The sequence below is a fragment of the Bufo gargarizans genome, chromosome 11, assembly GCF_014858855.1.
Source record: "Bufo gargarizans isolate SCDJY-AF-19 chromosome 11, ASM1485885v1, whole genome shotgun sequence".
Classification (NCBI taxonomy): domain Eukaryota; kingdom Metazoa; phylum Chordata; class Amphibia; order Anura; family Bufonidae; genus Bufo; species Bufo gargarizans.
Window position 1 is genome coordinate 41062952 of NC_058090.1, and position 15932 is coordinate 41078883.

General features: G+C 43.5%; 1 protein-coding gene across 3 annotated transcripts in view; it reads right to left on the bottom strand.

Annotated features, from left to right (window-relative positions):
• LOC122921592 (cytosolic phospholipase A2 epsilon-like) overlaps positions 1–15932 on the bottom strand; it is a 61099-nt gene that overhangs the window by 11725 nt on the left and 33442 nt on the right. For all 3 annotated transcript variants that reach the window (XM_044271684.1, XM_044271685.1, XM_044271686.1), the window contains 8 exons: positions 15097–15157; positions 14208–14392; positions 12333–12434; positions 11260–11297; positions 9266–9401; positions 7809–7945; positions 5989–6211; positions 1039–1156 (listed from right to left, as the gene is read on the bottom strand). In XM_044271684.1, coding sequence (XP_044127619.1) covers positions 1039–1156; positions 5989–6211; positions 7809–7945; positions 9266–9401; positions 11260–11297; positions 12333–12434; positions 14208–14392; positions 15097–15157 — 1000 coding nt within the window. The remainder of the gene's footprint in view (positions 1–1038; positions 1157–5988; positions 6212–7808; positions 7946–9265; positions 9402–11259; positions 11298–12332; positions 12435–14207; positions 14393–15096; positions 15158–15932) is intronic.

Genomic DNA, 15932 nt, shown 5'->3' on the forward strand with positions numbered 1-15932 from the left:
ACGTTTCAGTCAGAGTGAGACATTTATGTAAAAATTGCTGGAATATTTATACAGGAGACAAAATCATTTTTCATTTATAAGAAGACAAATATATAAAAAAGACCTTTGATTTCTTGTAGATTTTTGAATGTGCCCTGAATTCTTTACGGTATTAGCATAGGTGGTAGACCATATTTCTTCTTCAAAGGAGTGCAGATTGCAGACACCGGCCGATTGCCATGGGTCCTGTACCAATATCTTGTCTCAGCAGCATGGCTTCCATCTATAATGGAATGGAGACACTTCCACAAGGTGGCGCTAATGAGATGTTTTTTCTTTCCTTGGGAGGTACCTCTTTGCATATTGTTTTGCCATGGAGCATTGCCAATATGTCTTCATACCAAGGAGTACTTCCAGTAAGTTTCCACACAGGACTGATCTCTTTAAAGGGGTTTTGTCATCACATACAAGGGTGGCATATCGCTAGGATATGCCCCCATTGTCTGATAGGTGCGGGTCCCAGAGATGGGACCCGCACCTACAAGGAGAACGGAGCAGGGAGAGCTGTGGCTGGAGGACGCCGGGTTTCTCGGGTTCCGGCCACCACCAAGCGCTGGTCCACGCTGCTCCTATACAAGAAATGGGAGCGGCCCTGGCTCCCATTCATTTTTATGGGGCAGACGGAAATAGCCGAGCCAGCGCTCGGCTATTTTCGGCAACCCCATTAAAATGAATGGAGGGCGGCTGCACATGCGCAGTGCGCCCTCCATTAATTTCCCCACTTCGTTCTCATTGCAGGTGTAGGTCCCAGAGGTGGGACCTGCACCTATCAGACAATAGGGGCATATCTTAGCGATATGCCCCCATTGTATGTGATGGGAATGAGATTCAGTACCCTGCCTACGTTCCATCTATAACAGAAGCCATGACTACTCCGATCTAGTTTCCAAATGAGTTTGATGGACTTTTATGGGCTCCATATCTTGGCACTACTTTCAAGTGAAATACATTGTAGTTCAATATATTTCACGTATGACAGATGTGGTACAATGTAGATACCTTTAAAATCCACTGTGCTGATGGTGTTTTGTTTCACATTCATAGCAAGGTAAATGGGTAATGGGTTTTGACCATTGTCCAAGGCTGGTTGTTGATCGGAAAGCTTGCTCTCATTTCTCTGTAGGGACAAAATAAGGAAATGGAAAAATGGAGCTGAGAAATAATTACAAAAAGACACTTATTGCACAATAGGTTAACGTTCTTCTTTTTTTTTTTTTTTTTTTATAAAACAACTTTTCTGCCCCCCCCCCCCCCCATGCATGCATCTAACCCCCATGCATCACCCGCTCTGAGTTAGCTTATGCTTCCACAAGGCAGATGCATTGCAGACATTTTTGCAAATTCCCTATTCATCTGAATGGGGCTTGCAGAAATCCATGCACATGCTGCAGAAACAAACCCTTTCAGAGGATTGGAACAGATTTGCAGTCACACATTTCAGCAACATGTGGATATTGCCCTTAACAAAGTTTTTAAAGGGGTTGTCAGCAAATGGTATCACATTTACACTGCTTGTTTCCAGAGGTTACAGGCACCCCCCCAGCAGCCCCGATATACGAGATAGCACATGTGCGCCTATGCCTGCTCCAATGGTCCCGGCCACTAGAGAGGCTGGTGCTTTTCCTATAGTGTATAAGCACAACCACTGATGGATTACAGGGTGGTCGTAATTCCTGGATAGAAGCCATATATATGTATATATATATATATATAATGTGATGGAAAAATAAATCAAGACAGCAAAGAAGGCAATATGGGCAATCACAATACATTAGTAAGTGCCTTATAGTAACTTTCTCCACATGATAAATGCCATTTGTGTCACAGGGCGCCAAAGGCGCACTCTGTCTCCCATCAGCCGCAGACCTGCTGCTTAGCTTCGGGAGCGAGGATCTGTGTTCGGCCTCGTTCCCAGGGCGGCTTTGCTAGCTGGGAGGCTCCCTGCTCCTAGGTCTGCATTGAGCGCCAAGCTGATCACTCGGTGCACGATTTGTCTGTCTGTCGGTCATGTGACGCTGGCCACGTCACATGACCCTCACTCCCCACTATAAATACAGGCAGCCCGCTGCCCACAGGTTGTCTGTTAATTTTAAGTATCTGGTGATTGTTTTGTTCCTGCATACTCACCTGATCCTGTGTTCCCTGTCGATTCTCTGCCTGCTCCTCCTGTACTGCGCCTCTCTCCTTGTATCCTGACCCCGGCTTCCACCTGACGATTCTTTGCGGACTCCTGTTGTACTTCGTTTCTCTCCTGGTATTTGACCTCGGCTTTTCCTGAATATTCTCTGCTCATTCCTTAGTACTGTGTAGCTCTCTAGGTATTGACCCGGTCCGTTCACGTTCCGTTATTTGTCTGTCTTCCCAGCACGTATCCTAAGTTAGGGACTGCCGTCTAGTTGTCCCCTGTCATTAGGACTTGCGAGGCAAGTAGGCAGGGCCAGGGGTGAGGGTGGAGCGTAGTGGTCACTATCCTCCCCCCTGTGTGTAGTGTACGTGACCGTCACAATTTGCTGTAGTAAGTCAACCCCTTTAAAGAGGACCTTTCCCCACTCCTGACATGCCTGTTTTAATAACTTCATGCATTCCCCGTGTTATAACAGTTCTGGAGCATCTATTCTTATAACGCCATGCTGTGTCATTAGTTTATTATTTCTACTAGAAGTTATAAATGAATTGCTGGAAGTCTGCAGTAAGGGTACAGAGGGGAGGTAACCAGTTGGGGGCGTGTCCCTGCACAGACTCACTCTATCCAATCAGTGCTGCCATTGTCAGACTGTGCAGGTACACGCCCCCAACTGGTTACCTCCCCTCTATACCCTTACTGCAGACTGCTAGCAATTCATTCATAGCTTCTAGTAGAAATAATAAAGGAACGGCACAACATGGAGTCATAAGAATAGATGTTCCAGAATTGTTATTACATGGGGAATGCATGAAGCTACTAAAACAGACATGTCAGGAGTGGTGACTGGTCCTCTTTAAGGATCATAGATTTTATGCCACTTTTATGGCACAAAAAAGTCTATGTCAGATCATATTTTCTTTATTTTGTATAGAATAAATAATCAAAAATCATAGAGAGGAACAAAGAGGTCAGACCAGGGTATATCTGCGCTCTAGATTATCCGGAATAAATGCAACACTCTGAAAGAATAATCCTAAAACATAACATTTAATATATGCTGATAAAATCCTAGATACTATGTGCGAAAAATATATACTGGGATGAGCACGGTATCAAACCACTAATAGCAGTGGCCCATGGTCATCTCAGTATAGTGATGATAAATATTTAAAGTGCGCGGCGGCACTGAGTGGGTAACCAGTGTGTCCTACCAGTACCAAGGGAAGGTCGTCGGCTGCTTCACCACACGATATTGTAGTAGTCGTTCATCCTGTATGGATGGTCGGATGAATCACAGTGGAGATAACAACCAGCTGACAGTCAAACACAAGTGTGCAGGGTCCCTAAGGAATCCCTATGGCTGTCTATCCGGTAACCCTGTAACTAAAAGTGTGGTAGCAACCTGACCACAGGGCACTCGTCCTTGAAAGGACGACCCTGTCTGGAACCTTTCCCTGACTCTAAGATGCTGTATGTCCCTAAATATGCATGAGCAAAGTCCCTAATTTAAAGATATTTGGGGCTATTCATCCCATGTGGGATAAATACGGCTAACGAATAATGATACAGGCAAAAGAACAGGTCATAGAAGGTGGTCATGAGAGATAAGATAATATCTCACATAGGGTCTTGGTCAGTGTTAGTAACTGACCTGCAAACTAATAGTGCAGAATTATGATACTATAGATTAGTTCATACTGCGCAAATGTGTTCAAAGTCGGTTTCTCATAGATATTCAAAGCAACCAAATGGTGGCAAATGAGAAGGTGATGGCTAGTACATGACAGCTACTACCAAAGGGGCGGTGATAACGGTGACATAAATCTACAAAAATGTCAGTCTACAAGAAACAGCTGTAATTCAGCTGTTCATTGAGACCATTAGGTGTGACAGTTTTTAAAAGAAATATCCACCGTGACTCACGTTGTAGAAGGATCTTGTCCCAATCACCGCCTCTTTTGGGGGGACTGACGGTCTCAATGCCCATAACCTTGATGACCTTGGGGTTACCTTGGTGTAGATCACAGACATGGCGTGCCACTGGGGTATCACGACGCTTATCGATATCCAGGAGATGCTCCCCTATGCGTCTGCGCAACTCACGCTTTGTTTTGCCGATATATTCCTTTTGGCAAATACATGTGATTTTATATATCACCCCCACAGTTCTGCATGAAATGAAATCTTTAATATCAAAGCTACGTTTAAGATTAGTGCTGTAGAAGGTTTTTCCTGGGTTAATATTACCACAGGCCACACAGCCACTACATCTGAAGCAGCCCACAGGACGACGGCTAAGCCACGTATTAGATTTGGCCGGTGGTGCAAGATGACTATGCACCAATAAGTCCTTGAGACTTTGTCCTCTTCTAAACGTCACCTGTGGGTATTCATGCAGGACTTCTCGGACATCCGGATCCATAAGTAAAATAGGCCAGTGTCGTGTCAAAATCTCTTTCGATTCTTTGGCAGAGCCGTCAAAGGTAGTAATGAACCTCACCTTCCTGTCACTTTCCTGTCTGGTCTTTGGAGTAAGTAGTGTCTCTCTCGGGGTGTTTGCTGCTCTCTGAAAAGCTCCTCTCAGTACCTTATCGGGGTAACCCCTGGCCCTAAATCTTTGTCAGAGGTCGGCTGCCTGTTGTAGGAACTCTTGTTCATCAGAACAATTCCTGCGCAAGCGCAGGTACTGTCCGTAGGGTATACCTCTCTTTAATGGCAGAGGGTGGCTACTCTGCCAATGTAGGACTGAGTTTGTAGCCGTTGTCTTACGGAAAACGGTTGTAGAGAGCTCTCCACCAGGATTCTTGGAGATGCGGACATCCAGGAAAGGAAGCGAACTATCATTAACCTCATGGGTAAAACGGAGGCCTATACTGTTTACATTGAGAAAGTCCACAAACTTTTTGAAATCCTGGGTGCCCGCATTCCAAACAATCAGGATGTCGTCGATGTACCGGGCCCATAAGGTGATGGGCCCGGTCATCGGTTCACCCTCCCCCCTCCTTCTCATTTGCCACCATTTGGTTGCTTTGAATATCTATGAGAAACCGACTTTGAACACATTTGCGCAGTATGAACATCCATTTGATACTAATCTATAGTATCATAATTCTGCACTATTAGTTTGCAGGTCAGTTACTAACACTGACCAAGACCCTATGTGAGATATTATCTTATCTCTCATGACCACCTTCTATGACCTGTTCTTTTGCCTGTATCATTATTCGTTAGCCGTATTTATCCCACATGGGATGAATAGCCCCAAATATCTTTAAATTAGGGACTTTGCTCATGCATATTTAGGGACATACAGCATCTTAGAGTCAGGGAAAGGTTCCAGACAGGGTCGTCCTTTCAAGGACGAGTGCCCTGTGGTCCGGTTGCTACCACGCTCTTAGTTACAGGGTTACCGGATAGACAGCCATAGGGATTCCTTAGGGACCCTGCACACTTGTGTTTGACTGTCAGCTGGTTGTTATCTCCCCTGTGATTTATCCGACCATCCATACAGGATGAACGACTACTACAATATCGTGTGGTGAAGCAGCCGACGACCTTCCCTTGGTACTGGTAGGACACACTGGTTACCCACTCAGTGCCGCCGCGCACTTTAAATATTTATCATCACTATACTGAGATGACCATGGGCCACTGCTATTAGTGGTTTGATACCGTGCTCATCCCAGTATATATTTTTCGCACATAGTATCTAGGATTTTATCAGCATATATTATTAAATGTTATGTTTTAGGATTATTCTTTCAGAGTGTTAGAATAAATAATCCAATAAAGTCCATCTGGTTTATAAAATTCCTATTTCTTACCCCATTGTTGAACATTGATTCAATCATTAGTCCCCAAAGGTCAGTGAATGAGGGTTTCAGGCCGTCTTTGCTCGCCTGCTGGAGCTCATTGCGATAGTATTTAAGACGGCTCAGTGAGAAGGTGTTCATCTTATTTTTGGTCACGTGCTTCTTTACATTGTTTATGGCCTCAGACAGATCCTTTCGTGACCAGTTAGGATCCTCATACAGTTTGCTTGTCGTCCTAATTGAAGAATAAATCAATGTTAATAAATTGGCCACGTAGCAAAATTAGGAGCAGTTGGGGGACGATAAAAATCAAGGGAAAGTATATATGGGAATGTTCAATAGCAAACTGTACATTAAAGCGAATCTGTCACCCCAATGTGTAGTACTGCACATACAGTGTGAAGTCCAGATCACTATTATTTATTTTCCTACTGCCCCCCGCTGTCAGTGCTCAGAGCTGCACTGAAATACATTGTCAGGACTGCTGTGCTGTTTTAACATAATAGAGAGGACTTGTGTGCAGGCACAGAAGTCCTGACAATGTATTTCAGTGCAGCTCTGAGCACTGACAGCGGGGGAACAGTAGGAAAATAATGGACTCCTTATCTGCAGTACTACTCATGTGTTACTAAAGATAATGGTCCAAAATCTTTTTCTTTTTTTTTTTCTTTTTTACTAAACCAGCCATTTAAAGGGCAGGTTTACTAAAACAGTCCAATACTAGACCAAGTAAACTGAGACTAGACAGTGTAAACATGCACCCGATTTACCTTTCCTTACACCAGAAACTTGCTGACTCTTTGGCAAAATCGTGTGGCTCTGCATTTTAGTCAACACCTCCTTTCCAACGAGACCATACGTCTTTCTCCCAAATCTAAGCTTTTTTGTCATTGGCAAGTCAAAAATGTGTCTAGGGTACTTGATAAAATGATGCACCGCATGTGCCCCAGCATTTTGGCTCAATATGAAACAGAATTCTGGCACATTTATATTAGTAAAGCTTCCCCAATGTTTTTCTTCACTGTACATCTAATTTGAGCCAAAATTCTCCATAATAAAATGTACCAGATTTGTTCCAATAAATATAAATAGTCCTGATAAGGCAACCATAGACGAAAACCCAGCTGTATGTAGTCCATGCACTGTTATATAGGCTTGGTGCCCATAACTCTGCCAGGTGCAGGCTCCCCAAGACTGGATCCACAGATTTGTGGTCCTGACATACTATACATCTGTATTACTCACATGTGTCACGGCCTGACCCAAACTTACAGCACCATGGATCCCTAAATCCATGAGTTGATGGGGTTTTCCCAAAATTTGTATATTGATGGCCTGTCCTCAGGATAGGTCATCAATATGAGATTTGCAGGGGTCCGACTCCTGGCACCCCCACCAATCATCTCACTGGAGCACAGTGGCCTCCTCACAGCTTACCAAGCACAGCGCTACCCATTGCTTACTATCGCAGCATCCTAAAAAACCTCTGTAATTGCACATAGGTTTATGTTGTGTGCTGCTGACCATCCTGTGTACCCTCATTACTCCATATCTTTTTTCTTTAATTTGGTATTTTTTAAAATACACCCTAAAAGTTTGGTCCAAGGTACAGCATTTCTATTTATTTATTTTTCTAATTTTTTACGATAGTTGAAAAAGAGAACCTTAAAAGCTCTCTACTTCCAGTGTTCTGGAGGCCCTATATACCCCTGATACCAGCTGATGCACCAAGTTGGGGCCCATGACTGTAAATCCTAGCAAACATATACAAATGAAAACTGTCCAAATCATGCAACTTTTACATTAAAACAATCTATTTAAGAACATTTTACCATGTGGAACCAGATGCACTTGCTATGTATGTAACACAGTCCAGCAGACCCATCTTCTGAAGTCCATGCAAATGACTGTACAAAGAGGTCATAGCGCGGGCTCCTCCACCTGTTGCCATGATTGCCACAACTGGAATCTGCAAAACAAAGCCAACATCAGTCAGCAGATTACCCAGCCAGTGAAAGTATATAATGCAATTTCTTAACCTGCTAGCCTCGTCAGACATACCAACTGTGCATCTTCACATGGGCTAAAAAAAAGCAAGGAAGTCAGTCTGTACTGACATTATATTAGAAGCCTGTGCTTATAACCTTCATAATAGCAAAGTGGAAGCAACAAGATCAGAGGAGATTTACTAATTCTGTCTAAAATGTGAGTGGCATAAACTTAGGCAGATAGTCTAAAGATCACCTTGGCTTATGCTGGATCATAGATCATGTCCTGCAAAGCCGTGCCCCTTTCCTGCAAAGCCGTGCCCCTTTCCTGCAAAGCCGTGCCCCTTTCCTGCAAAGCCGTGCCCCTTTCCTGCAAAGCCGTGCCCCTTTCCTGCAAAGCCGTGCCCCTTTCCTGCAAAGCCGTGCCCCTTTCCTGCAAAGCCGTGCCCCTTTCCTGCTAAGCCGCGCCCCTTTCCTGCTAAGCCGCGCCCCTTTCCTGCTAAGCCATGCCCCTTTCCTGCTAAGCCACGCACTTTCCTGATAAACAATGCTCTTTTCCTGCTAATCTATGCCCCTTTCCTGCTAAATCATGCCCTTTTTTTCTTGCAAAGTCATTCAAAGAGTGACACATAGCTTGCAGTGAGTTTACTCTATACGAAACACACTGGTCTAGCTTGCTAAGCTGCAGGAAATGTAAAGGCTATGGACACCTTGGGGGCAATTTTTTTTCGTATTATTACATTGTGCTCATTTTGAGCTAAAAATATTTTTTTCAGTTGTTCTTTATTAAAAACTTTGAGCCCCTTTCTCTGTACAGCCTTGAGATTCTCTAGTAGCATGCTCTGTTTATCTTTGATGTCTGCCCTTATAAACACTCATTACATATCTTACTAATAAGAATGTGGCTTAAGGCGCATTTACACTAGCCAAGAAGCAATAGATTGTCGGGAAGGAAGTATTCCTTCCTGACAGTTGGCTGCTCATTCAGTGGAGGAGACAGCTGCTATTACATGTATCAAGCACCTCAACAGTATGAGAACAAGCGCTCGCTTGCTTGCGCTATTGCATTATGAAAAAAATTGTGTTATTCTTATTACTAGCAGCTGGATTGCAAGGTGCCGCCCTAGGCGCTAGTCCTCCAGCGCCTAGTGGAAAATACAATCCTGCCAGGTGCAAAATAATTAGAGTTTACAGACAAATACACCAAATGTAAAAAAAATAAGATTATCCAGAGACTACAACACATATCCTAGGCAAAAATAATCCTCAGCATGGATGCTTTGGTATTACAAGTTTCTTACCTCTTCACCGACCAAATCCTCTTCCAACTGCAGTACTTTTTTCAACGTGTCCGCTACCAGTCTTTGGCGTTTTTCAAGAAATATTTTCTCTTTATCACATAAATCGAACCCCAGCCTCATATCAAGCTTTTCTGGGCTGAAAATACATTTTTGTGAGCAAATATGAACTGTAAGTGTCTACCGTCTTTACATTATTATAATGTATAACCCTAGCTATGCATTATGCTGTCTGGGATCCTCTCCACTGAGGACAATTTTCTAATATGAGACTCCTGTGTGATGTGGTAAGAGTGTCATATAAGGTTTGCTTGGGTGCCACATATAACCAGCAATGCACAATATTACTGGAACACCTTCCCAAGAGCATTTACAAGTTTAACCTTGTATTAGTGTGTGCATATATATATATATACTGTATATCGTAAAATGTTTGCACTTCCCTAATGATCTTAGAAGAGGGAGCTATCCTGTAAGGTTTATATTTTGTAGTCTAGTGTAGAGTATATTTTGTGTAAAGTCTTTAGAAGATGCCAGCAGATGGTGCTCTAATATCTACTAGGGATGATTAACTTTGTTTACCATGGTGAAATGCTATAATTAATAGGCGTACTAAAATTGGACGACATAAAAAGTTGTTCTGAAGTATAAAACCTAAAAATGTTGATTTGGTATAGTTGTTTTTCCTAACATTACTCATCAGGTCTCCGTGGAAAAAATACTATCTAGAACTGCAAAATTCAACATTCCTTAGGTAGTAGGGCCCATGGAGAAACACAGATTCCAAAACGGCGACTAATCACTTTGAAAAATTAAACTAATCCCACAAAGTTTAGGTCTAAGACCTCTTTCACGCGTCTGTGTCCATGATGACACCTGTGACGAGATGGTCCATGAAGATGTCTGAAGGATCCGTGTTTGGTCCGTGTGTCCATTTTTTGCTCCATGTGCGTCATCCATATTCCACAAACACTGCTCAGCTGAATATACAATCCTCAAAAAGAACAGACAAAACGCTGGTGGCATCTGTGTTGTGTTCATGGTTTTTACGCCCACAGACTATAATGTGCGTGAGGGATCCGAAATCGTGGACAACAATAGGGCATGCCTCTGTGGTGTCACTGTGGAACACTACTGATGTGTGATGGATATGTGTGCTGTCTGTGATTCACTTATGTGTGAAAAAGGCCTAACACTTTCTAACAAGTACACAAGCCCAGCAAGTGTCCAAAATTAGAACAAATTCTACTGTCTGCTGTATGTATCATTTTACCATGGTATTTAAAGGGTTTTTGTGAGACTTTTATACCAGCCTGCAGTGCTACTGCGAGTGCCGGTGCCTTCTCAAACAGCTGATCGGTGGGGTCCCGGGTATCAGACCCCCATCGATCAGATACTGATGATAGGTCATCATTTAAAAAAAAATCTCGGAAAACCAATCTAAGGTTGTGCCAGATTTAAGGGCTTATGCACACGGCCGTTACTAGGCCACTCCGTGCATTGGGGGCCGCAATTTGCGGTCCCCAGTGCACGGGCAACATCCGTGCAGATTCTGCAGATGGATACAGACCCATTCAACTTGAATAAGTCTGTGACCTTTCCACACTGTAAAAAAAATGGTTTTTTTATTTTTTATATTATATATTTTTTTTATATTCAATTTTTTTTGCGGTGGAGAGGCACGGAGAGAGACCCCACGGAAGCACTCCGTGAGGTTTGTGTGACCGTTACGCACCGGATCTTCCAAATTGCAGACCCATTCAAGTGAATGGGTCTTCATCTGTGATGCGGTGCAAAAATAGCCGGGGACCTTATATTGCGGACCCGCTGTTTGCGGGCCGCAATACAGGCCTGACCGGCAAACGGTCGTGTGCATGAACCCTAAAAGTGATCCCCTATTCACAGGATGGGGAATACCTATGGGCATCTGACCATGGCTGGGGGTCTATAGTTTGGCAGCTTTGCATATTTAATATTTTACAAAGAAAATACTTTACCATTCATTTAATCTGATCTGCATGTCCAAAGGCTTTCCCTGAAAGAGGAGCAAAAATACATTGGTAAGTTGGGCACTGATATTATTAAAAACGAATTAAAGAATAAGGGGGGAAATTTATCACAGACCATGGTTTCACGCCAGTTTATGATTTCCCTTGCACTGCTGGAGAATGCACCTAATTTATGACGAGGCACAGACTTCATCATATATTAGGCGCATCCAGCAGCAGTCTGTGGGCCTAGAGTAAAATCTAGATTTCTGTCTATATTTACACCAGAAAACTGACCGGCTGGCACTGCCCCCTCCCGATCCTTGCCAAGGGTGAGAAAATTGAAGTTTTACTATATACAAATGAGCCTCTAGGGGCAACGGGGGCGCTACCATTACACCTAGAGGCTCTGCTCTCTCTGCAACTGCCACTCTGCACAAGTACGGGCGTGATGACTCTTTCACTGCCTGGTCCTGTCAATCAAAGTGAAGAGGACGCGGCAGTTGGAGAGAGCAGAGCCTCTAAGGGCTCATTCGTACGGCTGTATGAACGGATCCGCACCCGTTCCGCAATTTTGCGGAAGGTCTGCGGATCCATTCATTTTTATGGGCCCTCAAAAGATGCGGACAGCACACCGTGTGCTGTCCGCATCCGTTATTCCGTACCGCGGCTCCGCAGAAAAAATAGAACATGTCCTATTCTTGTCCGCAATCGCAGATAAGAATAGGCATTATGGTTGCGGCCACGTGCGGAACGCACATGGCCGGTATCCGTATATTGTGGATCCGCAAATTGCAAAGCACTACGGCTGTCTGAATGGACCCTTATTAGAGTAATGGCAACGCCCCTGTTGCTCCCAGAACCTCATTTGCATGTAATAAAACATCATTTTGCTCAGCAGTGCGGGCACATAGGAACATGGGACCAACACAGATGCCTTCAGCTGCCAAGCGCACATGTAACAGGTCAGCCAGTGTCATAGGTACAAAACTGCTGACAGATGCCCTTTAATTATTTGGCCAGAGAGTCTGGTTATCATGCAAAAGAAAAAATCTACAGTTTCCACCCACAGTGTTACTTACTTCCAATGCAGGTACTTGGACATCAATGTAATTCTCCATAGGAGATATTAAACTGAGTGGTACGGTGGTTTGGTTTGAACCATCATTTTCTGTTTCATTGGTCTGATGGGAAAGTAAAATACACAGAAGGGTTAGTTCTGGGACCAATTCTTAGAACTGCTTCTTTAAAAATTGGTCTCCTCATATAAAACAGAGATTTTTTTGGCCCCCCTCAAGCTCCATCCAGTGACACCAACCTTCCCACCTCCCATAGTTACACCCCTGTTGTGGTATTACAGGAATGAAAGTGGAGATGGCTTGATAGTTGAGGCTCGGTTCTGACCTTTTGATATAGGCTTGTCTATACGTAAAACAGCAGTTACCCAAAATAACCTATCACTACTGGTTTAACTGGTAATATGTGATGGGGTGTTTTTGCTTAAAAAGTGATTGTTAAACATTTTCATCCATTGGCTTCTGCAGCTTCTATATATCACAGTACATAGCAAGCTGCAGAATGCTGTTCACAGTCAAATCCATCACATTCTACACTGCTCATCTGCAAATCTGTCACCCTTGCCAGGACGTCTTCTTTGATTTGATCATGACTGAGTTTAGATGATTGTTCCGGAGAAGGCTGAAGGCTGAGCTGTCAGACATGTGTGTAGAGAAAAAAGGCTCCAGCGCTCGTGGTAAAAGTTTTCCGGTCCCGGTCTTTATTCCACCAAAAATTTATTGTACAAACACAGTGGCACCTTCTCACGCTCTCCCCCGATTTACGCGTTTCGAACACTTCTGTTCTTACTCATAATGAGTAAGAACAGAAGTGTTCGAAACGCGTAAATCGGGGGAGAGCGTGAGACGGTGCCACTGTGTTTGTACATAAAATTTTGGGTGGAATAAAGACCGGGACCGGAAAACTTTTACTACGAGTGCTGGAGCCTTTTTTTTCTCTACATACACGTGATTTCTGGACTTGCTTGGATCTGTTCCGTGCACCTATCCACAGGATCGATACGGGTGAGCTGGATAATATCCAATTTCTATGTCAGACATGTACTCTGACAGATTTGACTGCGAATTGATTATTGTCTATGACATCCTGTCAAAGCTGAGAGATTAGCTGATGAACATAAGGAAAGTGATATTTCTGACTGGGTTGTACACATCATAGAGCCCCCCAAAAAGCTCCAGCACCACTCCTCCGTGAGAATCTCCACCATATGCATCAGGCCTCAAACCAATTAAGACACAGCCTATTTTGATACTTAAGGGATGTGCTAGGATATGGCATCTAAGTCAAATAGATGTGGACCCGCACCTATCTTCAGAATGGGCCCCACAAAGTAAAAGGGGGTGCTCTCCGTTAACTGCTATGGGAACTCTGCTATGGCGCAGGCGCTGTCCATTCACTGCTATGGGAATTCTGCTATGGCGCAGGTGCTGTCCATTCACTGCTATGGGAACTCTGCTATGGCGCAGGTGCTGTCCATTTACTGCTATGGGAACTTGGAAAATAGGGCTGTTTTAGGATGACACAACGGATGAGACAACCCTTTAATATGTCTCAATGGAGGGGGGGGGCTCCATTTCTCTGACTTCATAAATTGATTATGCTGTGATTGATTTTGGCTGTATTATGCAACCACTAGGGGGAGCTATCTCTATATGGCTTCATACAGCTAGAATTGAAATCAATACTATCATACTAAGTAGGGGAAACAGTTCAGTACTAGACCTGGTGACAGGTAGGTACTAGCCCACTGCCCTGCACCTGCGTTTTAAAAGGTGAACCTACTTTAAATAAAAAGTGATTAAGACAAACCATAAATCATATAAACCACACTATTTCCTGGCCTGGTATATAATAGTGCCCTATTGGGAATTTGCACTTACAAAGGTTACGTCGTAAGAGGAGTAAACTCTGCTCAGGTTAGCTGTCATTTCTGTTCCCAGGTCTCGTGGAAAATGGAAATACGCAGTCTCGCATGAATTGAGCTCATGACCGGAGTTTGACTTCAGTAATATCCGGTGTGAATCTTCGAAGGAGCCTTGTACAGAGAGAGCAAGCTCCGTTTTCTCTGTGGACGTGCAGTATAAGCATAAAATATAAGTCACTGTATCAGGGAATTTATAGCATGACACTGTATTGTAAAATCTAACCGCCTGCCCGTCTCCACTTAGGACAATCCTCCAGTGCACTTTTTTGTCTACTGGCTGACTCTGTGAAATGACTACGCCTTTGTCTTGTTACCCATTTAGACTTCATCAGCAGCATATTGGCCTCAAAGGTATTTTGGGCAAGGGTTTTACTGACCGAATTTGCAACAGAGCCTCCAACGCAAATGTGAACGTGAAGGCAACATTACTAAAAGGGAACTGTTTTCAGAGCTGACCACTGATGTGAGATGCATGCTGGCAGATCCTAACAATATGCGTTGGCCAATTTTAGTAGTATGGCCAATTGTGATAGATGATAGTTGTTGGAAATGGCAGATTTTGGGTAATCTTTGTTTGAAAATTTTCCTTGATTTCTTTTGGCAGATTGTTGGCTGAACATATATATGGTGCGATTGACCGATAGGACCATTACTTGTTCCTTTATAGACACAAAGTAGTGGGTCCAGCACTTGGGTCTTGAATAAAACCATGAATCTTTTATTTCAAATATATATACGCACCTAGATATATTTGAGTTGGATTGGAGTGCCATAGATTCTTCATAATTGACATTTCTAAAACATGACATTATTCTGAAAAAAAAAGTGCTGCAAAACCTACTTACTTTTAAAGGGTTCTCTCCTTTGTTTCTGCACTTCTACTTCCAGAGCCACCATCTCAGGACACTGAAAGAAACGTGCACCATCATGATCATTTTATGAATTTCAAGAGAAACAAGGGATGCTGTCTGCTCCATTTTGTATCATAGATTATTATATTACATCATTATAAAAACCATACACTGTCCTTCTATTGTCCCTAAGGCAGTGTTCGCACTTAGGAAATAAACATTAATAAGGAAGGTGCACTACTGTGGATGCAAACAGACAAGTCTGACTAAATCCTCAAACTGGTGTTAAAATTGAGAATTTAGCCGATATATCCTTATATGAAGTTAATATCTGAGCCTGAGCACCGCACCAAGGTTTCTCAAGTAGCTCGGGACCTAACGCTAACCTACCTGTGCCGTATGGGCAATACCAGGAGCTAGTGGGCAAGTTACAGGAGCGTAAGGTCTGACTCAAAGCAAACTTCCCAGTTACCTCCAGCATGCAACCATGCTTGCAATGGGAGGAGGCTGTGAGTCCCACCCAAGACTGACTGATAAGGCCCAGGCCTCACAGGTGCACCTAAATGTTGCCTGTGGATGAGAATCAGGCACATTTAAATTTGGAGTTTATATACCTCCAAACATATCTATATACAAACTACAAAAAGTGGCATGGTGTTAAAAGGCAGGAAGTGCTCAACCCCATATGCAGTTGTGCATCTATACCCAGGGGAGCAGATCCTGCACCCTGAGGGTGGTGGTAGTAGTCACAATGACTCCAATGCCTGCCTTGTAGATTCTAGACCAGGGCTGGCCAACCTGCGGCTCTCCAGCTGTTGTAAAACTACAAT